At 38.6% G+C, this 26,750-nt stretch overlaps 1 protein-coding gene across 2 annotated transcripts in view; it reads right to left on the minus strand.

Annotated features, from left to right (window-relative positions):
- Positions 1 to 26,750, minus strand: part of COPG2 (COPI coat complex subunit gamma 2) — a 162,587-nt gene that overhangs the window by 82,919 nt on the left and 52,918 nt on the right. For both annotated transcript variants that reach the window (XM_034964992.3, XM_055114877.2), the window contains exons 7-9: positions 24,703 to 24,795; positions 23,316 to 23,402; positions 22,116 to 22,273 (exon numbers count right to left, since the gene is read on the minus strand). In XM_034964992.3, the coding sequence (XP_034820883.1) occupies positions 22,116 to 22,273; positions 23,316 to 23,402; positions 24,703 to 24,795 (338 nt within the window). The remainder of the gene's footprint in view (positions 1 to 22,115; positions 22,274 to 23,315; positions 23,403 to 24,702; positions 24,796 to 26,750) is intronic.

The raw sequence follows: 26,750 nt of genomic DNA on the forward strand, positions 1-26,750 counted from the left end.
TCCGCCCACCTCGGCCTCCCAAAGTGCTGGGATTACAGGCATGAGCCACCGTGCCCAGCCAACTTATGGAAAAATTTTCTAAAAAATAAGTATTTACAGCATCCTAAATGTGAATCTTTTCCTTCCTATCTATAAGTGGCACCAAAAGTAACTTCTTTCAATTCCAATCAACAAACTATGATTGATTAGAACCATAGCTATTAGCCAACACTCTAACAGTAATAAAAAACTCTTGCATTTTAAAAGCAGTTTATAAATTACATATAATTCCTATACTTTAATATTAACCCATCATAAATTCTATTATATTAAAAAATACCATTCAGCTGGGCGTGGTGGCTCACACTTGTAATCCTAGCACTTAGGAGGCGGAGGCAGGCAGATCGCCTGAGGTCAGGAGTTTGAGAACAGCCTGGCCAGCATGATGAAACCCCGTCTCTACTGAAAATACAAAAATTAGCCAGGCATGGTGGCGCATGCCTGTAATCCCAGCTACCCGGGAGGCTAAGGAAGGAGAATCGCTGGAACACGGAAGGTGGAGGCTGCAGTGAGCCGAGATGGCACCACTGCACTCCAGCCTGGGCGATAGAGTGAGACTCCATCTCAAAAAAAAAAAAAAAAAGAAAAGAAAAGAAAAGAAAAATACTATTCAAGAAACTAACAGAAGGCTCTATTCTCTATAGTCCTAAAATGCTTTCCAATATCCAGTTGGATATTGTTACTACAAAAATCATTCTGTTAATGTTAAATGCAAATGAAAATATAATACTTGCTTTTGAATAAAAATTTTAATTGTACAATATTCACCTTTAAATTTTTAAATTTAAATTCCTCTTTTAAAACTTAGAACATGGATTCCCTATTTAATAAATGGTGCTGGGAAAACTGGCTAGCCATATGTAGAAAGCTGAAACTGGATCCCTTCCTTGCACCTTATACAAAAATTAATTCAAGATGGATTAAAGACTTACATGTTAGACCTAAAACCATAAAAACCCTAGAAGAAAACCCAGGCAATACCATTCAGGACATAGGCATGGGCAAGGACTTCATGTCTAAAACACCAAAAGCAATGGCAACAAAAGCCGAAATTGACAAATGGGATCTAATTAAACTAAAGAGCTTCTGCACAGCAAAAGAAACCACCATCAGAGTGAACAGGCAACCTACAGAATGGGAGAAAATTTTTGCAACCTACTCATCTGACAAAGGGCTAATATCCAGAATCTACAATGAACTCAAACAAATTTACAAGAAAACAAAAAACAACCCCATCAAAAAGTGGGTGAAGGATATGAACAGACACTTCTCAAAAGAAGACATTTATGCAGCCAAAAAACACATGAAAAAATGCTCACCATCACTGGCCATCAGAGAAATGCAAATCAAAACCACAATGAGATACCATCTCACAACAGTTAGAATGGCAATCATTAAAAAGTCAGGAAACAACAGGTGCTGGAGAGGATGTGGAGAAATAGGAACACTTTTACACTGTTGGTGGGACTGTAAACTAGTTCAACCATTGTGGAAGTCGGTGTGGCGATTCCTCAGGGATCTAGAACTAGAAATACCATTTGACCCAGCCATCCCATTACTGGGTATATACCCAAAGGATTATAAATCATGCTGCTATAAAGACACATGCACACGTGTGTTTATTGCGGCACTATTCACAATAGCAAAGACTTGGAACCAACCCAAATGTCCAACAATGATAGACTGGATTAAGAAAATGTGGCACATATACACCATGGAATACTATGCAGCCATAAAAAATGATGAGTTCACGTCCTTTGTAGGGACATGGATGAAGCTGGAAACCATCATTCTCAGCAAAATATCACAAGGACAAAAAACCAAACACCGCATGTTCTTGCTCATAGGTGGGAATTGAACAATGAGAACACATGGACACAGGAAGGGGATCATCACACACTGCGGACTGTTGTGGGGCAGGGGGAGGGGGGAGGGATAGCATTAGGAGATATATCTAATGCTAAATGACGAGTTAATGGGTGCAGCACACCAACATGGCACATGTATACATATGTAACAAACCTGCACATTGTGCACATGTACCCTAAAACTTAAAGTATAATAATAAAAAAAAAGCTTAGAACATGGAGGCAGTCCTCTTTGACAATCTTCCCCAATGCAGTCCTCTTCTCCCAGCTCCCTAAAGATAATGACTATAATGAGAATTTGTTATTTATCTTTCCCAATCTTTAAAAAAATATTTACCCCCCGCCACACACATATACACACAAGGAGAAACTACATTCAGTGTGTAGTTTTTTCTTTTACAGAAATGGCATTGGCTGTATATTTACTTCACACAGTTTTTTTTTCATGAAACAATAATTAATTCCTGATTAAACATTTTATAACATCCCATAATACAATTAAACATTTTGTCCAATCGTTAATTCAAAGGATGTTAAAGACATCTCTCAATATTTTGATATTACAAGTAATACTGGAATTGAAATATTTGTATATGTTTCCTTGTGAAAGTGTACAAGTGTTTCTCTGCAGCAGATATGCAAGGGAGAAACTGCTGGATTCCAAACACTGTACAGGTTTACTTTTTTTTTTTTTAAGAGTCGGGTCTCACTGTGTCACCTAGGCTACAGTGCAGTAGCAATTTACAGGTGTGATCACAGCTCACTGCAACCTTGAAGGCCTTCTGTGATCCTCCCACCTTAGCCTCCCAAGTAGCTGGTACTATAGGTGCTCACCACCACACCTGGCTAACTTAAAAAAAAAAATTTAGAGACAGGGTCTTGCTATGTTGGCGGGGCTAGTCTTGAACTCCTGGCCTCATGCAATCCTTCCACTTCAGCCTCCCCAGTAGCTGGAACTACAGGTGTGTGCCACCGCACCTGGCCATGTTTACTTTTTAATAGACACTACCAAATTACCTTACAAAGTATTTCTACCAATTTATACTCTCAGCAATGTGGTACGAGAATACCCATGTTCTAGCCAACACTAGATACTACAAAATATTTTAAATTTGTTCAACCTGATAGATGAAAAAATAATGTCACCTTGTTTTAGTCTGCATTTCTCTAATCAATAGTGAGGTGATGCTTATTTTTGTTTATTGGCAGGTGTATTTCCTCATCTGGAGCTGCGCGTTAATCCCAAATTTCTCCATCAGGATATCTTTTCTCCTGATTTGTAAGAGTTCTTTATATATTTGGATACTAGTCCTCCATGAGTAGCAAATATATGTGTAGCAAATATTTTTCTCCCAGTCTATTTTTGTCTAACTTTATGTGTTTTTTAATCGTAAAAGATGTTAAATTTTTGTTGTAAAAACTATCAATATTTTCTTTTTCCTATCAAAAGATTGTATTTTTCTTATGTTTAGTTTTAACTAGATGAAAATTTGAGGTTCTGTTTTAAGCCTTTACCCCACCTATAACCTATTTTTATGAATGTAAGAGTCCAAATTTCTCAAGGTAGTACAAAACTAGAAAATAATATGAACAGATTAAAATTAAACAATATTATAATAACAACGAAGAAAAATCAAATGATTCTTTCCATAATGGCAGGAAAAGCATGGTAAAATTAAAAACAAATCTATTCATCATAAAAAATCAATAAACTAGGAATTAAAAGAACTTTTATGATTTGATAAGGGGTATCTTTTTAAAAAAATATAGCAAACATGCCAGACTTTTCATCATGCCAAGGGAAGGCTGATATTAAATAATTCCCTAACCGTGAATGCTGACAAAGATTCCTGCTACTGGCATGCCATGTCATATACCTGTAAGATCTGGGTCACAGCCTCTGATTATACCAGGGAAGGGATACTTCCCCTCAAAATTTATGCTAGGTTGTCAAAATTGGGCTTACACCAAAACTATGCCACATCATGCTGCTCTTGTATCCCACCTGATCACAACAGTGAGTAGCTGCAGCTTCTGTACTTAATGCAGTTTAAAAACTATAAAGCCCAAGGTTGTAAGCCCTATCTCATAGTATGAAAATGTCATTAGACTTCTATACACTGACATAGAAAGAATGGGCAATGTGGGGACAAGTGCATCTGGTATTACTCCAGGCTCTATAAGTTTTCCTCCAATGAATATTACTCTAGTAGGCTTTGTATGAATTCTGCTTGGCCATTTGTGCTTAATTACATAAAAACTGTCACAGAAAATTGGACATCAGGTCAGGTTTCTACTGCAGTTTTCTGGAAGTAAAGCAAAGGACCAGAGGTGAAAGACTCATTTTGGCATTTTGGCAGCATGCCCAGTCATCAGGATGGCTAATCACTAACTGCAACTGGGAAATAGCCCTAAAGTCCCAATGAATAAAATATCTGGAAAATAAGACTGGCCAGGTTGGAACTCCTTGGTTGTTATTAATGGCCTTGGTGAGAATCTCCTAGGAAGAGGCAAACTCCACTGAAGGGAAGGTTAAGTAATCCCTGATGAAATTATATAGACACACACAGAGAAGTAATGATGCAAAACAAGAGCTGGAAAATACTCTTATAGAAAAGTAAGGGAGGAAGATTTTCTCTAGCATACATCTACACTAACATAAAGAAAGCTATTATAATAAGGTGGAGTGTTGCTGGCACATAAACAGAAATAAAAAGCAGTGTGAATATGAGTCCAGAAATAGACCAATCCACATAAAGACACCTGATTTATAACAAAGCTAATATTGCACAGTAGTGGGTATAGACACATATTTCAACTAATGGTGCTGAGATTATTGGGTTTTCATATGGAGAAGAAAGAAATTAAATTGCTACCTTATACCATATCCAAAAAAGAAAAAAAAATGAAACAATTCCAGGTAGATTACAAACCTAAAATATGAAAGTTGAAGCTATAATGCTTATGGAAAATAGTACAGAGGATATATTTGTGAATTTGGGGTAAGAAAATGTTTCTTATGCAAGACACCAAACACATTATTTCTAAAGTAAAAGACTGATAAATGTGACTACCTTACACTTATGGAGCTCTGTTCATCAAAAGACACCAAGAAAGGGAACAGACAAGCTAGAGTATGGGAAAAGCTACTTGCAACACATACAATCAACATCGGACTCACATTTAGAAGACATAAAGAACTCCTAGAAAATCAATGGGAACAAAGCAGAAAACCAAGTTAAAAACTGGGTAAAACTCAAACAAATATTTCAATAGAAAGGATATCCAAATGGATAGTAAACATAGAAAAAAGTTGTCAAACTCATTAGTAATTAGGAAATTACAAATTAAAATCACAATTCTTTGACAAGCACACCAAGACAATTCAATGGAGAACAAATCGTTTTTCATGAAATGGTGCTGAGACAACTGGATAGCCACATGCAAAGAATTAAGTTGAATCTCTATCCCACAGCATACACAAAAATGATCTCAAAATGGATCAAAGACCCAAATGTAAAATGTAAAACTATAATAAACTCTTTGAAGAAAATAGGTGTAAATCTTTGTGACCTTGAATTAGGCAATGGTTTCTTAGGGGTAATACCAAAAGCACAAGCAAACAAAACACAGATAAATTAGACTTTATCAAAATGTAAAACTTCTGTGTTTGAAAGAACACTATATCAAGAAAGTGAAGAGATGACCCAAAGAATTGGAGGAAACATTTATAAATTATGTATCTGATAAGGGTTTAGTATCCAACATATACAAAGAACTAATACAATTCAACAATAAAAGACAACCTAATTTTTTAAATGGGCAAAGATTTTAAATAGGCATCTCTCCAAAGAAGATATGGAGATTGGCAATAAACACATGAAAAGATGTTCAACATCACTGGTCACTAGGGTAATGCAAATCAAAACCACAACTAGATTCACACAACCTCTTTACACCTACTAGGGTGGGTATAATAAAAAAGACAGACAATGACAAGTGTTGGTGAGGATGTGGAGAAATTGGGCTCTCAAACACTACTGATAAAATGGAAAATGGTGCAGCCCCCTTGGAAAACAGTTTGGCAGTTCCTCAAAAAGCTAGACACAGAGTTATATTATGACCTAGCAGTTCTGATCCTAGGTATGTACCCCAAAGAACTGAAATGTATTGTCACATAAAAAATTACACTTGACCATTTATAGCAGCATTATTCATTAATAGCCAAAAAATGAATACGAGCCAAATGTCCATCAACAGATGAATGGATAAATAAAATACGGTATATTTATACAATGTAATATTATTCAGCCATAAAGAGAAGTACTGATAACTTCTACAATATAAATGAATCTTGAAAACATTATACTAAATGAAAGAAGCCAGAAACAAAAGGCCACATATTGTGTGATTCCATTTATATGAGATGTCCAGAACAGGCAAATCCAGAGACAAAAAAAACGGATTTGTATTTTCCAGGGCGAGAGGGAAAAGGAGAATGCAGAGTGACTGTTAATGGGTTGGGTGCTTTCTTTGTGAGGTGATGCAAATGGTCTGGAATTAGTGGTGGTGGTGGTTACATAGTTTTGTGAATATACTAAAAATTAACTATATACTTTTAAAAGGTGAGTTTTATGGTTTATGAGTTATATCTCAAAAGTTATAAGCTGGGAAATTATCAAGGAAATATAAAATAGAATTTAAGTGAACAAAAGCTATAAGCAAAAACAAGGGTGAAATCTTAGAAGAAAATACTAAATGAACAAAACAAGATGCAACTCTCTTGAGTACCCCCACACTCCCTTGAGTGTGCACTTTTTGCTTTGAAATAAAATCTCTGTACTTTCACTGTTTTCTGACTCATCCTTGAATTCCTTCTCGTGATGGTGTCAAGAGTCTGGACACCGGCTGGCGCTGAGGTCCCATCGGCATTTGGGGACCCCCCCTCCAGCCTACCAGTATCATCTTTATGGCCATCCAGCCCAGAGCATCATCAGCCACATTAGAACCACCAGCAGTTGGTAAGTCCCACTGGGGCCTTAATTGGAGTCTTCTCGTTCTCTGGAGTTACTGCTACTTTCTTCCTTGTTCCTACAGCCTGACTCCCCTCAGCCGTAGTGCCTCTGCTCCCTCCAGCTGGAAAACACAGTTCGCCCTGACAGTGACAAATGGAGGTGGGAAGGCTTTGACCTACACCTGAGCTCTGAGGTGCCATGGGCCTCCTGGGCAAGAGGCTAATGAGGGTGAGTAGGGTAAAATCCCATGTCCCAGTGGCTGGACAGCTGCCAAGGAGCATTATGACTTATTCCTGGGAAGTCTTCTGTTCTCCCAAGGGACCAGCTGCGCTAAGACACTGACCTTGGTTGGGAACTGTTTTCCCTTTCCCATCTCTCTTTAAACCCTGCTTTTGTGGTTTTCTCTTCTCATGCTTCTTCCTCATACTTCACACAAAAGTTTAGTGAACTCTGGACACAGCAAAATAGGTCCACTGGAATGCCAAATCTAGGCCTATTGTTTTAAGGGGGCCCTTCAAGGTGGCTATTATTTGGCCATGCTGAATTATCTCTACTCCGAAGTTTTACTTGGTAATAAATATTCAGATGGATTTTGGCAGGCTTGCTGCTTTCAAACTAGGTCCACACTCATCCTACTCAACCTTGAAAGCAAAGCCCCAGGGGCCATGGACGCCTGGGCAACACTAGGGCTCCAGGGACACCTGGACACCAAGGCAGCCAGCCAAGGGAACATGGACAACTGTCTCCCCGGCCTGACCATGGAGCTGGTGTCAAGAGCCTGGACACTGGCTGGGGCTGAGGTCCCACTGGCATCTGGGGACTCCACTGCAGTCCACCAGTATCATCTTTATGGCCACCTAGCCCAGAGCATCCACAGCCACATTAGAACCACCAGCTCATTCACCTGGCATTTTGTAAATGCTGGAACTAGTCCCTCCGAAGAGGAAACTATACTGTTCTTTTCTCTTTCAGGTCGTGCCGAGGACAAGTCAAGGCTATGGGTAACTCTCTTTTAGAAAATGGGGTGCACTGGCCAGAGTCTAGGACCGTAAAATGCAATACCATCTTGGAATTAAATCTTTTTTGTAAACATCAGAAGAAGTGGACTGAAGTAGCATATGTATTAATACAAGCCTTCATGGCTCTTTATCAGAACCTTGACCCTCGTGGGAATTGCTGCCTTTGTTATGCTCACAGCCCTTTAGGGGAACCAAATGGGACACCAGATACCCTGCACGATCCCCCTTTTGGGAAATGTACCCCCAGACTCCTGCTAGTCCATCTCCTTACCAACCTTCACACCCTTCTCTACAGAAGGAGCAGAGCCCTGCTGGGGTTGCCCACAGTGCATTTCCTACCTTCTTGACCATTCTAAGTTATGCCCACTTAGGGAGGTGGCCAGTGGGGGTGCTGGGACTATCTGGGTGTGTATACCTTTTTCGATGTCTGATCTAGCCTACTGCAGACAGAGGTTGGGCCAATTTTCAGAGGACCTAACTAAAGTTATGGAGGGGTTTTGGGCTCTCTCACTCTCATCTGAGTTAACCTGGGGACATATTCATATTATCTTGTCCATGTGTTGTACCCCTGAGGAAAAGCAGTGTATTTGGGCACAGGCCCAGGCTTATGCTGACAACTTGTTGGCTTGGGACCCCGAACAATATACTGTAAAGGCCATGTCTGTGCCTAACAGTGGCCCTAATTGGAATTATCAACAGGGCCAGGCTTATCTAAGAAAAAAAAAAAATCACATGATGACTTGTTTAGTGAAAGGAATGAAAAAAATGTACCACTAAGCCTGTGAGCTATGATAAAATAAGGGAAATAACTCAAAGAAAAGATGAAAACCCTGCTGTGTTCCAGGGGAGCCTTGTGAAGGCCCTAAAAAATATATACTAACATTGAACCCAATATTGATGCTGGCCAAATTTTTCTAAGGACATACTTTATTAGTCTATCAGCATCTGACATCAGGAGGAACATGAGGAGGAAAGTGCAGAAATTGGCTTTGGGATCCCAAATGCCTATTACTCACATGTTTCATGTAGCTTTTAGGGTATTCAATAATAGGGATAGGGCTGAAGAGGCTGAAAGGACTCAGCATGGCAAACAATGGGACAGACAGCAGGCCCAAATGACACCCAGGGGGATTCTTCGCCCAAGGACCAAACAGCCCTAACAGCAAACCTGTAGGAAATGGTTGCCGCTTCTAGTGTAGGAAGCTGGGACATTAGAGCAAGGGCTGGTTCTTGGTATAAGATCTCAAGGATGCTTTTTTTTTTGTATCCCTCTGCACACTGACTCTCAATATTTGTTTGCTTTTGAGTGGACTAATCCTGAAACTATTATTACCCAGCAGTACACCTGCACAGTACTGCCTCAGGGCTTTAGGGATAGCCCTTACTTGTTCAGCAATGCCTTGGCATGAGAATTAAGGGAGCTAGAGGTAGAAAGGGAAGCCGCACTCCAAGATGTGGATGACATCCTTGTATATAGTTCCACTAAAGAGAACTCAGATAAGAATACCATTCAAGTCCTAAATTCCTGGGAGAAAGAAGATTATCAGGTCTCTCCATCTAAGGCCCAGATTTCTAAAATGGAAATAAAATATCTGGGATACATCCTAAGCCCAGGAAACCAGATCTTGTCTGTCAAACAATAGGAGGCTATCTTAAAGACGAGACCTTCACAAATGAAGAAGCAACTCATAACTTTCCTAGGTATGGCACGATTTGGATCCCAGGATTTCAGCTCATTACTAAGCCACTGCATGAGGCCCTAACTGGGCCAAAGCATCAACTGCTTGGAGGGGCTTGCGCTGCAATAAGCCCCATCTTCTGTTCTTATACTAACAATTCAGTATTAGCTGAACTACAAGTTCAAAAGATTTACCAACAGGCTATCCAGCTAAATAATTTCAATAACTCTACCACGCAAGCCATCTGGGACCCCATCAAAGGCTACCTACCTAGTGTGACACGGTTCCTACCTTCCCTAGGACTTCTAGTAGCTATCCTCTTATTATTGGTTTTTAGTCCTTGCTTGTTTAACCTCTTTGTAAAGTTATGTCTTCTAGGTTGCAAAAGTTCCACGTCAAAATGATGGTCATGCAAGGATTCCAAGCAATCCCTGCCTCAGATGCAGACTCTTCTGATGACCCACCCTTGGGACCCTTAGAGCAGGCAGCCAGAGGTTTCCATGCTGGTGCCAGGCAGGGCCAATGCCCCTAAATCAGCAGGAAGCAGATATAGAAAACTGTCCTCCTCCCTCATCAACCCTTAAGAATAAGGGATGGAAGTCTCTGAGGGGGATTAAAATGAGACAGGAATAATACTGGGTGGTCACCTGAGTATAGAAAACTCCAGGCAGCAGTTTCACATGACTAGAGGCTATGGGCTGGTAAGTCCCTGAAAAACAACATGTGAACAGAGCTGGCTAAGACCAACCAGACCCAATATGGCACTGGATTTGACCTAGATTTCACCTAGGACCTTATTATATGCTCATTAACATACTAAGTCACACACCCATTGGTGCCATGACAGTTCCAAGAACACCCGCATTGGGTATGAGTGGGTGGCACTACAGTTCAGAGACATCGCCACCTTTTCCTAGAGATTTTCATAAATATTCTACCCCTTAGTTAAAGCAACCCATAAAGGTAGCAGCCCCAAACCCCCCTTGTATGGAACTCTCTCTTGAGTATGCCCACACTCCCCTTTCTTGAGTTTGTACATTTCTCTTTGCAGTAAATCTCTATACTTTCACTAGAAGAAAAAAAAAAAAAGAAGACACAAAATATAACATGATTCTATTGACAGAGCGTTCAAAACAAGGCAAAACTAAACTTTACTGTTTAGGGATGCATACCCAGGAAAAATTTGATATGAAATTAGGATAGTAATTTGCTCTGGGGGTAAATAATCATGATCAAGGAGGATATATAAAGCATTTCTGGGGTACAAAGAAATGTGCTACTTCCTAATACATGTGGTCATTATAAGGGTGTTTCATAGCAACTGTATATATTGGACACACAACTATTATGTTTTATGCAGTTTTCTATAAGTACAGTTTTCAATTTAAAATTTTAGAAAGAATTAATACTGTATATTCTCTCTTAGATGCAGGGTTCTAAATAGGAGGTCAATTTTGTTATCAGTAACATACAAATCAGTTACAGTATTACATTTTTATACTTGATTTCTCAGTTTCTGAGACAGTTGTGTTAAAGTCTCCATGAAGAGATCAAGAGGACTTAGTTTCCTGTATTAAGATTTTGATGTGCATATTTTGAAACTATATATTGTTAATATTAAGCATATACAAGTTCATTCCTATTCTATTTTTTTAGACCATTACTTTTGTCAAAATACAAAATTCCATTTTGTCATTTTTATTTATTTATTTTTTTTTTGAGACAGAGACGCTGTCACCCAGGCTGGAGTGTTGTGGCACAATCTTGGCTCACCGCAACCTCCGCCTCCCGGGTTCAAGAGATTCTCGTGCCTTAGCCTCCCAAGTAGCTGGGACTACAGGAACGTGCCACCATGCCTGGCTAATTTTTTTGTATTTTTAGTAGAGACAGGGTTTTTCCATGTTGCCCAGGCTGGTCTCGAACTCCTGGGCTCAGGCAATCCACTCACCTTGGCCTCCCAAAGTGCTAGGATTACAGGAGTGAGCCACTATGCCTGGCCCATTTTGTCATTTTTAGTGCTCTACACACTGATTCCTATTTTGGCTTATATTAATATTGTTACATGGCATTTTTTATGTGTGTGAGTGTATAGTTAGTATACATTTTTTATATATTTATTTTCAATGTTTCCTGTCATTTTGTTTGTGTCTTTTCTAAAGGCATAAAGGTCTCGTTTCATTTTGTTTACCCAATCTGAGCCTCTTTTAATATGTAAATTCAATTACATTCATTATGATAAATGTTATATTTTGTGTTCTAGCCAGCCTCCAAGATGGCCCCCCAAAATATCCACTTCTACAATTCCACATCCTTGTGTAGACATTATATACACCAGAGTTTGTCTGTGTGACCAAAGGAATACATGAGAGGTGATGGCCTGTCACTTTTGAGATTCGGTTATAAAACACTGCAACTTCCATATCAGGCTCACTCTTTCTCTCAATTCCCTTGCTTTGGGAGAAGCCAGCTGCCATGCTGTGAGAACATTCAGGCAGGAAAAAAGCTCATCATCACTGGTCATTAGAGAAATGCAAATCAAAACCACAATGAGATACCATCTCACAGCACTCAGAATGGCAATCATTAGAAAGTCAGGAAACAACAGATGCTGGAGAGGATGTGGAGAAATAGGAACTCTTTTACACTGTTGGTGGGAGTGTAAATTAGTTCAACTATTGTGGAAGACAGTGTGGCAATTCCTCAAGGATTTAAACCAGAAATACCATTTGACCCAGCAATCCCATTACTGGGTATATACCCAAAGGATTATAAATTATTCTACTCTAAAGACACATGCACACGTATGTTTATTGTGGCACTATTCACAATAGCAAAGACTTGGAACCAACCCAAATGCCCATCAATGATAGACTGGGTAAAGATAATGTGGCACATATACACCATGTAATACTATGCAGCCATAAAAAAGGATGAGTTCATGTCCTTTGCAGGGACACGGATGAAACTGGAAACCATCATTCTCAACAAACTAACACAAGAACAGAAAACCAAATACCGCACATGTTCTCACTCATAAGTGGGAGTTGAACAATGAGAACCCATGGACACAAGGAGAGGAACATCACACACCGGGGCCTGTCACGGGTGGGAAGCCAGGGGAGGGATAGCATTAGGAGAAATACCTCATGTAGATGACAGGTTGATGGGTGCAGCAAACCACCATGGCATATGTATACCTATGCAACAAAACTGCACGTTCTACACATTCTGCACATGTACCCCAGAACTTAAAGTATAATAAAAAAAGGAAGGAAGGAAGGAGGGAAGGAAGGAAGGAAGCAAAGAAGGAAGGAAGGAAGGAAGGAAGGAGGGAAGGCTCTCAAAGTGAGAAACTAAAGCATTTGGCCAACAGCCAGGGAGAAACTGAGGCTTGTCAACAACTATATAAGTAAAATTCTAAGTGGATCCTCCAGGCCCAGATGACTGCAGGCTAGGCCAACGACTTGATTATAAACTCATACGACGGAGGGACCTTGAATCAAACTGGACAGATTCTCTCAGATCCCTGACCATAGCAACTAGGGAATAGTAAGTATTACTTATAAGCTGTGAATTTTTGGTCCAATATACCACATAGCAAGAGATAACACATACAGTTACACTTACTTCTACCCGATTTCTTTCCTGTTGTCTATTTGAAGGCTTTACCTCAATCAATTTTTTCCTTATCAATTTTCAATCAACTTTTCCTCACTCCATTTTCTTCGACATTTTGAAAGCTTTACATTCAATTTACATTCTTTATATAATTATTATATTAGCTATATCTATAATATTACAATAAAGTTTTATATTATTACCATATTTTCCTCCCATACAAGATGACAACACACATACACAGCATACTTTTACTTCCATCTAATACCACCTTCCTTTTTTTACTTTTTTTGAGACAAAGTCTCACTCTGTTGCCCAGGTTGGAGTATGGTGGCACAGTCTCAGCTCACTGCAACCTCTGCCTCCTGGGTTCAAGCAATTCTCCTGCTCAGCCTCCTGAATAGCTGGGATTACAGGCACACACCATCACACCCAGCTAATTTTTGTATTTTTAGTAGAGACGGGGGTTTCACCATATTGGCCAGGCTGGTCTCGAACTCCTGACCTCAAGTGATCCTCCTGCCTCGGCCTCCCAAAGTGCTGGGACTACAGGCATGAGCCACCACACCCGGCCAACCACTTTCCTTTTTTTTTTAAAGCCTACAGCATCCGGTATTACCAGATTGTCTCGCATCCAAGTACTAACCAGGCCCAACCTTGCTTAGCTTCCAAGATCAGATGAGACCTGGCTTGTTTAAGGTGGTATGGCCATAAACTAATACCACCTTCTACACCATTATTTCTCATGTTGTCATCCTCTGGAATTTTAGAGCTTCTAATTAAAAAAAAATTATTTGTAAACATCAATTCAGAATTATCAACTTTTCTACCCCAAATAAGAACCATCCAGCTAAGACATTCCCAAACCCCTGACCTGCAAAAATTATATGGAAAAATAAATATTTACTATCCCTTTAATCTGGTGTTACACATGACAGTATGAAAATCATACGTGAATTACTACAAAATTAATGCGCTCCTACCTCAGAGATAATCACTATACTAACTTTCAATACCACAGGTTAGTTGTGCCTATGTTAAGTCTAAAATAAACATAAATGGAACTGTATAAAATGTATTCATTTGCGTATGACTTCTTGGTGAGATGTATTTACGTGATTGTATTTAACGGTAATTGTTCATTTCCATTATTGTATACTATTTGACTATATGAATATACCACAATTTATTTTTTGATTCTGGCACTGATAGACATTTGGACTGCTTCCATTTTGTGGCAATTTGGGCATGGTGGCTCATGCCTGTAATCCCAGCACTTTGGGAGGCCGAGGCAGGTGGATCACCTGAGGTCAGGAGTTCAAGACCAGCCTGGCGAACATGGTCACACTCCGTCTCTACTAAAAATACAAAAAATTAGCAGGGTGTGGTGGCGCGTGCCTGCAATCCACGCTACTGGGGAGGCTGAGGCAGGAGAATCACTTGAACCCGGGAGGCAGAGGTTGCAGTGAGCCAAGATGGCACCATTACACTCTGGCCTGGGCAACAGGAGCAAAACTCAGTCTCAAAAACAAAACAAAAAAAAAAAAACATTTTGCGGCAATTATGAATAACAGTAATATAGGCATCAGAATCACTTGAACCCGGGAGGCAGAGGTTGCAGTGAGCCAAGATGGCACCATTACATTACACTCTGGCCTGGGCAACAGGAGCAAAACTCAGTCTCAAAAAAAAAAAAAAAAACATTTTGCGGCAATTATGAATAACAGTACTATAGGCATCTTGTACAGTTGATCCTCGAACAACATGGGGTTAACAGTGCCAACCCCCATGTAGCTGCAAATTCACATGTAACTTTTGACTCCCCCAAAATATCACTAATAACCTACTATTAATCATCTTGTTGATAACAAAAATAGTTCATTAACACGTTTTATGTTATATGTAATATATATTGTATTCTTACAATAAAGTAAGCTAGAGAAAAGAAAATATTAAGAAAATCGTAAGGAAGAGAAGATATAACTATTCATTAAGTGAAAGTGGATCATCATAAAGGTCTTCATCCTCATCATCTTACATTGAGTAGGCTGGGGTGGAAGAGGAGGTCTTGATGTCTCAAGGGTGGCAGAGGTGGAAGAAAATCCATGTGTAAGTGGACCCATGCAGTTCAAACCCATGTTGTTCAAGAATCAACTGTATGTCTTTTAACACACAAATGTAGGCATTTCTGTTTGGTTATTTATAAGAAGCCAATTGGGATTGTAATTAGGGGTTTGTGGAATCCATAGGTCAATTTAAGAAGATGTACCTTTACAATATTGAATATTCCATAAATGTTATATGCCTCATTTACTTAGGTCATACTTTAATATTGTGTAATTTTCTGTGTAGAGATATACACAAATTTTAGTAGATACATTCCCAAGGATTTGATTTCAATATAATTATAAATTGTACCATTTTTACAAAATTTTATCTTTTTGATGGGTTGCTGGAATAAGAAATAAAATGACTTTGGATGTTGACCAGCAACACTGGTAAATTTACATATGAGCTCTAACAGATAATGTACAGGTTATTTAGCATTTCCTATATATATAGCCATATTGTCTCCAAATATAGTGTTACGTCCTCTTTTCAAATTTTTAGGTATTTTATTTTCTTCACTTATTGCACAAAGTAAGCCTTCTAGCAAAACACTATTTAAAAAATAAAAATAGCAGGCATTTTTGTCTGTCTCATTCACAATCTCTAGGGGAAAGCTTTTAATAGTCCACCAATAAGTATAAAGTTTAGTGGAGTTTTTTTGTACTGTTGTCAGAATAATCATGTTCCCTTCCAGTCCTGGTGGCAGAGATTTCAATCATGACTTGCCATTAAATTTTATCAACCGCTTTTTTCTGCACCCATTAAGGCATTAAGACTCTTCTGTATTTTTAAAATGAGGTATATTATGCTATGTTTTACTGTTAGATCAACCTTATACTACTAGAATAAACCCATACTGGGAAATATTTGGTCATTATTTCTTCATATATCTTTTTTGCTCCATTCTATCACCTTTGCTTCCAGATTCCAATTACATATGTGTTAGGCCACTTGATCTTATCCCACAGTTCTTCGAGGCTCTTTATTTTCTTTAATCTGTTTTCTCTCTGTTCTTCAAACTAGCTACTTTCTCCTGCTCTATCTTCAAATTCACTAACTCTCTTTGACTCTCTCATCAGCCATCTCTAATCTGCTGTTAAGTCCATTCAGCAAATTATCTGATTCAGTTATTGCACTTGCTGGGGCAGAATGGCTCCCCAAAGATGTCTATGTCTTCATTCCTAGAACTGATGAATATGTTACGTTACAACATGGCAAAGGAACTGTGCTGATATAATTAAGATTGTCACCTAAATTACCCAGGTAGGTGCAATCTAATCACATGAGCACTTTAAAGCAGATGTGCTGAAAGAGGCGGCAGAAGAAATGTGGCAGAAAGGCAAATCAGAGAGATTCAAAGTGCAGCTCAACACACCATTGCTGGCTCTGACACGTATGAATCAACATGCAAGGGACTCAAAGAGAGGCCTTTAGTTGCTCATTGAAAGCATGAGAAGGAATACAGGCAACCTCTAGAGGCACAGACTAACCTCCAGCTGAAAGCCAGCAAGGAAACAGAGACCTACAACCTACAGTCTCAAGGAAATGAATTTGGCCAACGACTTAAATGAGATTGGAAGTGGATTCTTCCTCAAAGCCTCCAGTAAGCAACAGCACTCCACCAACATCTTCACTTTAGCCCCATGAGGCCTGTGTCAGACTTCTAATCTACAGATCTGAGATAATAAATGGATCTTGTTGTAAGCCATTACATTTAATGGTAATTTGTTATGGCAGCAATAAAAAAAACTAACAGATTTTGGTACCTGTAAGTGAAGTGTTACTGCGACAAATACCTCAAATCGTAGAACTGACTGGAATTAGGCACTGGGTGGAAGCTTGGAAGAATTTTGAGGAGCATGATGGAGGAAGCCTAGTTTTGAAGAGACTTATAAGAAATCTGATCTTAAGTGATCCACCCACCTCAGCCTCCCAAAGTGCTGGGATGCCTATAGTCCCAGCTACTCAAGAGGCTGAGGCATATGAATGGCTTGAACCCAGGAAGCGGAGGTTGTAGTGAGCTGAGACTGTGCCACTGTACTCCAGCCTGGGCAGCAGAGCAAGACTTTAAAATAAATAAAAAAAAGAAAGAAAGAAAGAGAGAGAGAAAGAGAAAGAAAAAGAAAGAAAGAGAGAGAGAAAGAAAAGAAAGAAAAAGAAAGAGAAAGAAGGAAGGAAGAAGGAAGGAAGGAAGGAGAAAGAAAGATCAATCGATCTGGTTTTTAAGGACACTGCTGGTCAGGGCTTAAGAACTGCCTACAGAAATCTGGACTTAAAAGATGCTGTAGTGAGGGCTCAGAAGGAAGTGAAAAACATGTTAATGTAAACTTGAGTAAGGTAGATCCTTGTTATTATGTATTGGCAGAGAGCTTAGTGAATTTGTGCCCTGTAGTTATTTGTGAAGCAGAACTTGTAAACGATGAAGTTGGATATTCACTTGAGGAAAATTCCAAAAATGAAGATGTGACCCAGTTTTATCTTGCTGATAAAATGTGAAATGACAAATTTCACCTATGGAGAGCAACTTTGGCCTGTGCCCCTGAGTTCCAGCCTCCCTGCAATCTTCCCTTCCTGACAGCCTATCCTATGAACTTTAGATTTGCTTAGCTGGCCCCTGAATTACATAATCAATAAACAAATCTCTACATATTTATATCCTCCAGGTTCTACTTCTCTGGTTGAATCCTGACAGAGTATTTTTAAGCTCTAGAATTTCTACTTAGCTCTTTTTGTCGTTTCCATTTCCCCTGTTCATTCATGATAACTATTTTCCATTAAAGTCATGGACAAGGCTGGCTGCGGTGGTGTACACCTATAATACCAGCACTTTGGGAGGCTGAGGCAGATTGATTGCTTGAGCTCAGGAGTTTGAGACCAGCCTGGGCAACACTGCGAAACCCCATCTCTACAAAAAGTACAAAAATTAGCCAGGTGTGGTGGTGCATCCCTGTAGTCCCAGCTACTTGGGAGGCTGAGGTGAGAGGATTGCTTGAACGTGGAAGGCAGAGGTTGCAGTGAGCCAGGATCACGCCACTGCAGTCCAGGCTTCACAACAGAGTGAGAGAGACTGTCATAAATAAATAAATAAATAAATAAATAAAGTCATGGACAAATTTATAATAGATGCTACAAAGTTTTTGTTTGCTAATTCCAACGTCTGGATCATATCAGGGTTAGTTTCTATTGATTGCTTTTTCTCTTGGCTACTAGTCACATTTTCCAAATTCTTTGTACTTCTGGCAATTTTTACCATCTATTAAACATTGTAATGATATACTGTAAAGACTCTAGTACTCATGGAGTTTCTTTAGCAAGAAGCTTGGCTGGGATCAAACTCCAAACTTTATTTCCTCCATAGTGAGTTGCAGCTGAATTCTCCATTCAATTCTTTCATCTTACAACTACTGCTTTTGGCAGGTCTCCTAGAGTATTCTCCTGTATATATGTAGTTCAGTTGGTCAGCCAGTGATTTTTGTAGAGTTTAAAATTCATTTTGAGACTCATTCCTTTTATGGCTCCCTCTTTTCCAGGTTTTCCACTCTAAGTTTTCAGTTACTCTTCCAACCTCAAACTGTCTTGACCACTCTGTCCAGAAATACTGTAGCTTTCTGTCATCCTACACTGAAGAATTACAGAATGCCCTCAGGAGAACAGCAAAAAAACCCCACAAATTTCACCCAGTATAGCTTTTGTCTTTCAGGCATCAACTGCTTCCCTCCAGTTTTTGCTTGCTTTTCACCACTCCCCAATATTTTCATACTGTTGTGGGTTATCTTCATTTTGGGAAGGTATAGCTTTGTACTAATGTCAATTATTATTTGCAGGAGGATTAAGCTGGCCAAGCTACACCATTATTGGAAGGAGGAAGCTCAACCAAATATTTTTAAATATTCCATTTTATCTTCTCTGTTGACATTTAAGATCTATATGTTTTACAAAGATTTTTTTGTTAGTTATAATATTCATCCTCAAGAGATTACAATATTCATCATTATCACAGTGTATCATCAAATAATATACTACTGCATGATACAAAAACTTTACAAATGTCCATTTTTCTCCCTCATGCCCTTTATACTACTATTTTCATATATTTCACTTCTACATATATATAAGCCCCATAATTTGCTGCTGGTTTTAGTAAAAATTGTATATATTTATAATTTACCTACATATTTACCTTTTAATTTACCTACACATTTACCCTTTCTCTTATCCTTCATTCCTCCTGAAGATCCAGGCATCCATCTACTATCATTTCTTTTTAGCTGGAAAAACTCCTTTTAGCATCCTTCATGATGCAGGTATGCAGACACAAATCCTTTCGGGTTTTTGTTTTTTCCTGGTTGAAAATGTTTTAATTTCACCTTCATCTGGAAGAATACTTTTAGAGTACAGAACTCCAGATTTTCAGTTATTTGTTTCAACAATTTTAAGATGTCCATTATCCTCTCGTATCCATTTTTCTAATGAGAATTCAACCATTCTTATTTTTGTTTCCCTGAATCTAATGAATCTAATGTGTCTTTTTTTTAAAAAAAGGCGACTTTCAAGCTTTTCTTTCATTCTTTCTCTTTTGGTTTTCAACTTTTTACTTGTAATATATATGACTAGGTTATGATTAGGTGTGGTTTTTATTTATCCTACTTGAGTGTCACTGGCCATCTTGGATTCATTTTGGGTTTGTTGTTGTTATTTTTTGAGATGGGGATCTCACTCTGTCACCCGGGTTGGAGTGCAGTGGTGTCATCTCAGGTCACTGTAACCTCTGCCTCCCAGCCTCCCATGCTCAACCGATCCTCCCACCTCAGCCTCCTGAGTAGCTGGGACCACAGGCCTGCGTCACCATGCCTGGCTAATTTTTGTATTTTCTTCTGATAGAGATGGGGTTTTGTCATGTTGCCCAGGCTTGTCTTGAACTCCTGAGCTCAAGCAATTCACCTGCCTCAGCCTCCCAAAGTGCTAGGATTACAGCCATGAGCCACCGCACCCAGCCCCTTTCATTCATTTTGGAAAATTCTCATTCATTGATATGGTTTGCCTGTGTCCCCACCCAAATCTCATCTTGAATTTCCACGTGTCATGGGAGGGACCAAGTGGGAGGTAATTGAATCATGGGGGCAAGTGTTTCCCATGCTGTTCTCATGATAGTAAGTCTCATGAGATCTGATGGTTTTAAAAATGGGAGTTTCCCTGCACAAGCGCTCTCTCTCTTTGCCTGCTGCCATCCATTCAAGACGTGACTTGTTCCTCCTTGCCTTCCACCATGATTGTGAGGCTTCCCCAGCCACGTGGAATTGTAAGTCCATTAAACTTCTTCCTTTTGTAAATTGCCCAGTCTCGGGTATGTCTTTATCAGCAGCATGAAAATGGACTAACATATCCATTATCTCTTCAAAGATTTATTCTATTCCATTCTGTTTCCTTTCCTTCTGAGACTCATTACACAAGTATTAGACTTTTTGATATATTCCCTAGGCTTCAGATGTTCTATTCTTTTATTTTCTTTTCTTATTTTTCTCCCTATGCTTCAGTTTGGACAATTTCTATTGACTTGTCTTTAAGTTCTCTAATCTTTTTTCCACTGTGTCCGATCTGCTATTAAGTGCTCCAAATAAATTTTTATTTTTGATATTGTATTTTTTGGTTCAAGATTTTTTTTCTAGTTTCTATTTATCTATTGAATTCCTTACCCATTTACACATTTTGTCCATCTTTTCCACTCTTTAGTGGAAAGATGTAATTTACAAAAGTTACAAAAGTTCACTTTACAAAACTCCTTTGGTGTTCACTTTAGAGAAGTTGTTTAAAAGTCACTGCCTAGTAATTTCTAAAGTCACTGCCTCCTAATTTCTATATGTGGGTCATCTGTAAGTCAGCTTCTACTGACTGTTTTTTTTCCTCTTGTTTATGGGTTACATGTCACTGCCTCTGTATTTTTTGATTGTTTGCTAGACACTGCTTATAAAGGTGCAGTAGAGACTGATGTAACTAATACTTATCATTAGAAAAGTGCAGGTCCTTTTTCATTTTTAGCAGCTAATCGTTGATCTGGGTCAGGACTTTGCTGCAGCTTTAATTAAATTCAGTTATCTGCTGTTTACAAATGATCTGAGGAACAGATCAGGTTTCCCCTTTCAGCAGGGCATTAGTAGTAGTGGCAGATTCTAGAGATCTTTCTCTGTGTTACACCTCAGTTTGCCAGGCCACATAAGAAATCTTTGTTTTAGAGCTCAGCCATAAGCCTTCAGGCTGGGGAAGGGGTCTTCTTTGCTCCCTAGATCCATGCCCAGCTTACTATACCTCAAAAGATCTCTCATTCCTGCCCTTCCCTAGCCTTCGAAAGACTGCTAAAGTATATTTGGTCACATCTTATGTGCCTCAGACTTGTGGAATGATCTTAGGCAAATCACTAAATGCAGTACTTCAACATTCTCTTTTATAAAAATAAAAGGGATAGGATAATTCTTAATGTCCCTGCCAACTTTCATATTTAATTATCTATATATCTTATGATCAATGCATATATTTTTTGTTCAATATCAGTTTGTTAATGTGCTATTAATAATTAAGTACATATACAAGAGCATACAGTAAGGTTAAAAAAAGTGTGACTTGAAATTCCATAATTTTTTTAAAAAATTGAAAAACATTGAACTCATCTGTAAAGTCAGCACTGCCCCAAAAAAAATTCATAAAGGAAATAAACTCTAAGGTATATTAACTTTGCAAATGGAAAATAACCCAGGTTTAGGTGAAGACACTTACCCATCCTCAGTTTCTTTTAGTAAGCGACTGGCAATTCGGATCAGCATGCAGTAAGCAAACTGTGACTTGAGACCAGATTTAGTAAACTTATTCAACATCTTGGAAACAGCAAGTCGATCATTCTTTCTAAGGTGATACAGGACTCCCAATGCATGGTACTAAAGAACATGAAAAAGAAGATAGCATATGGATTAGAAAGATGTTAAAATATTTACACAAAAATAGAATTACATGGAACTAGATTAAAGATTTCTTTAAAATACCCAGGTCACATGTACACAAATATTTTTTTCACACTGAACTAAACACAGGCAAGACTGAAAAGATTAAACGTTTCTAATTTACCCCCAGAAGCTGTCAATTCAGACTGGCAGGTATAAGGGAGGTGACATACAACCTGAAGATGGCTCTAGCAGGCTCAACACTGGCTCACACATCCTCAGAACACACGCTCTCGGGTCCAGGGCTTTACTGGTGCTATCTGTCTCTACGAGTGGCTTTACATCATCTGTGGCCACCTTAGTAATTAAAGGATTAATCTCCTAAAGCAGGCTACAAGAGTGTCATCATCTTGACACTTTGTATAAAAACACATGATCAGAGTCAGGAGAACGAGAGTGTTTCCCAAGGGAAAAATGACTACTCTGTTTCCTAATAACTGAATATGCTACCATAGAAGTCATAAACATCAAGAGGGCATAAACGCCCTCTCAAATAAAATGGGGTACTTTACACACAATTTCCAGTGAAGAATTTAATCTTATTCCTCTTAAGAATAACCTAATAAATATCAAAAGAAGCTCTTTTTGACAAAATGGTTTCAAAGTTTCATAAAGTAAAAGCTGCTCCGTATGATTTTTATAATGCCTATAATCAAGGCCTCAGAACTTGGAATTATCTTTTTACACAAATTATTTTTCAAATAAAAGACTGCCATGAGCATCTCAATCTACTACTGAATATAACAATCTTTCCCAAATATTCCTACAAAGGGTCATCTAGCTTCTATGAAACACTTGAAGGGCAGTATTCAAATGGCAGTAATCATAATTAGTGAGATTCCTACTTCAGAATACGTACTAGTAGCTGCTTAATTTGCCTTTAGTTAATGTTTATCTAGGGAATCAATACACTGCCCCTACAATACAGGTTTAAAGAATGCTGATCCTGAGACAAGCTAATGTGATTCAATGACAATACCTGGACCATAATATTATCACTTGATGCAGCTTCTTGGGCTTCATTGATCCAGCGCTTAACCACGTCATAGCTTATCTTCATCATGTGCTAAATACAGAAAAAAAAATGAGAATAAATAATGCTTGGTCACTAGAAGCTTAGAAACATGAGTTAGTTTTCTTTGAAAATCACAGACATTTCCCAAGAGGAAGAAAACTATGTAGCTCTTATAAGTCTATTTTGTGTCTTTACTCCTGGAGCAACTGATAAACCAGAAGTATTTTCTCCCATATCTGTTACAAAGGTGAGTATATGTAAGCTGGGAAAGGTGTGTAAAAGGAAGTAATGAAAGAGGAAGAACAGGATGCGGATGGACAGTCAACACAATGGTGCTTAAATAACGTTATCATAACAAGCTTTACTTCCAGGAAACTCCCCTGGAAGAAAGAGAGTACTAGTATATTCTCTGCTATAAAACTCAGCCAATTATATTCCAGAATCAGGAACTCTTGTATTTAGATGTCTTACACATTCACATATAGGTAACTGACGTTAATCAAATGCAATGTGATAGGTTTTAATGTATAAATTGTGTTCTGCTGAAAAACGGAAAGAAAAATGTATTACTAAAAAAAAGACCACTTCCTGGGAGGAAATTCAGAAGTGGGACAGGAAACTTTGGATTGAAGGATACATGTAGACAAAGGGCACCAGAAAAAGCAGAGGACAAAGAGACAAGTAGTAGAAGTCATAAAGGGCATAAAGAAGATTTTAAATGAAAGAAAAGGGTCCTAGGTTTCTTTCCTGTCCCATACCCCACACTTACCCCTCTTTTATCATGTGTACAACATAACTTTCAGATTTCCAAAACCTTTCAAACATACGAACATTTTATGTTTTTAATTGCTCAATGATCCTATAGATCAGCAATCTCCAACCTTTTTGGCACCAGGGATTGGTTTTATGGAAGACAATTTTCCCATGGACAGAGGGCAGGGGGATAGTTTTTGGATGAAACTGTTCCACCTCAGATCATTAGGCATTAGATTCTCATATGAGGCCGGCAACCTAGATCCCTGCATGCACAGCTCACAATAGGGTTTGAGCTCCTATGAGAATCTAACACTGCTGCTGGTCTGGCAGGAGGCGGAGCTCAGGCAGGAATGCTCGCTTGCCTGCCACTCACCACCTGCTGTGCAGCCCAGTTCCTGACAGGTCACAGACCAGTCAGGTCTGTGAAGCCCTGGGGTGGGGACCCCTGCTCTAGATAAAACACACATGGATAAAGTAATAGAGGTGTATACATATTTTTAACTGTTTCATTTGTGAGACAATCATAGTGATACTTTGTTTTCGCAACTCAAAACTGTACCATGCTTAAGAACTAGGAAGCTGCTTGTTCACTTACCAGGGAAGATACCAGTGCTGAACTGGATACACTGGAAACTTTATCCACAATGGCCTGCTTCATGTATCTTTCAATGGCTTGCAACATTGTTCCCTAATAACATTCAAAAAGAAAAAATTGTTAAGGAAAAACATGTTTATGCAAAATTACTCTTATGCTTCAAAATAATTTTCAAAAACCAATCTTATATTTGTTTCTGTGCAAATATTTAGAATGCACTAAAAGGATGATAATATAGTAATAATATCCTAAAGGGCAGAACCCAAACAACGAAGTTGAAGCTTTAAGAAAGAACATTTAAGATTATATATAAAGAAGAATAACTGTTCAACAATGAAATAAACTGTCTCAAAATGGAGAATCTCAGTTTGGAAGAAATACACAAGCAGAGGCTGAACCCATCAGGAAAGTCATAAAGAAATTCCTATATGGAGATGGAGCCTGCTTTTGAAGTTATGAAGATTCCTCTATGTGAAGGGCACATATTATATACAGATCCCAGAGAGTCCTAGAAATCAAACGTAATCCCTGATTATCTGAGATACATAAAGAATTAAATGTGTACTGTACTACTATAGTGAGCCCTCAACATAAAATCCTCTGGAAATACAGTTCTTTTTAACTTTAACTGGGAAAAAGCACTGGGAAGGTGGTGGCAGATAAAGATGAGTAAAAAGACTGAGAGCAATATTCGGATTAAAAAAAGAGTTTTATTGCTAGCACTAGCATGGTCAAGTCTCACGCTGCTACCAATGTAATGCAAAAAATACAAAACAATCACAACAGAACAACAGTGCACCAAAAAATATTAAAGCATTTCTATTACTCCTTCTAGGATCCAGATTTATCAGATGTATAATTTGGTCCTGCTCAACCTTTACAACTTAAGAAGGTTACAAACATACACCTAAAATATACCCAAGCATGGGTATATAGCTATTATTCAATTTGCTTGGTAATGCCTGGCCTACCCTTCCTACTCAGAGTTCCCAGAAAGAGACAGCCTAACATACTACATGATCTCATCCCTCCAGATATAATGAACTGGATCAATGTTAAACACCTGACTCAGACACAGGTGGATATAAGCTACTGGCCTATTGCTGACTAATCAGATTCTCTCTCTTAAATGTTTCAATAAGAGGGCCTGTGTCTAGTACATGATGGATCACCACAGTGAATAGCCTGGCCAACATGGTGAAACCCTGTTTCTACTAAAAATACAAAAATTAGCTGGGCATCAGCCTGGTTTTAGAAAATATTTCATAGGGAAGTTGAAGATCTGGAAATTTATTCCTTTAAAACTCTCCTCAGACAGATTTGAGGATATTGCCTGGGTATTCCTTGCAGTCTTACCATACCCTAGGAAAATCTTCATTTACCCCACTTGGAAGACTTCTTAATATAGGCATATCCGAACTCCAATGTCCCTGACTATCCATTATTTTGAGACACCAAAGCAAATGTCCTAGGAAGTAAGGAGGAAGATTTGTTGTTCTTGGAATAGAAGTGAGTTACGAGAGAAGTCAAAAAGGATGGCTCCAAGTTGGTGTAGCATGAAGGTCATGGATACGGTCCTTGGCTTTGCAGTTCTAGAAGTGGATTTTGTCAGTTCACACAAAGGTATTCATGTTTTGTCACATTAAATCAAACTCATAGGAAGTTATGTACATAACAGAATGCCAGTGCATTCTTTTATACTTATAGCCACCAAGTGAACTGGATTATCGCTCCTGTTGGGGAAATCTTATCTGGGAAGATCAATTATAATCAGAAAGTTACATGAGGAGTGTGGATCTTGAGCATGGCTATTGTCAATGAGTTGATGAGCAGGTGCTCAGTGCCTGGCATATAATAGGAGCTCAGTAATTATGGAATGAATGCACTTCATCTATGTCTTCATTATAGATGCTAAAGGGGAAGTTTAAGATTCTGATAGGCCACCCCAACATGTTTTTTGATCAGGTAGATCTTTCCTTTTTCCTCAAGTTATACTCTTAAATGGCTATATCGTGTAGATATTAAATCCAATAAAATTTCATAATTCA

The sequence above is a fragment of the Pan paniscus genome, chromosome 6, assembly GCF_029289425.2.
Source record: "Pan paniscus chromosome 6, NHGRI_mPanPan1-v2.0_pri, whole genome shotgun sequence".
Taxonomy (NCBI): Eukaryota; Metazoa; Chordata; class Mammalia; order Primates; family Hominidae; genus Pan; species Pan paniscus.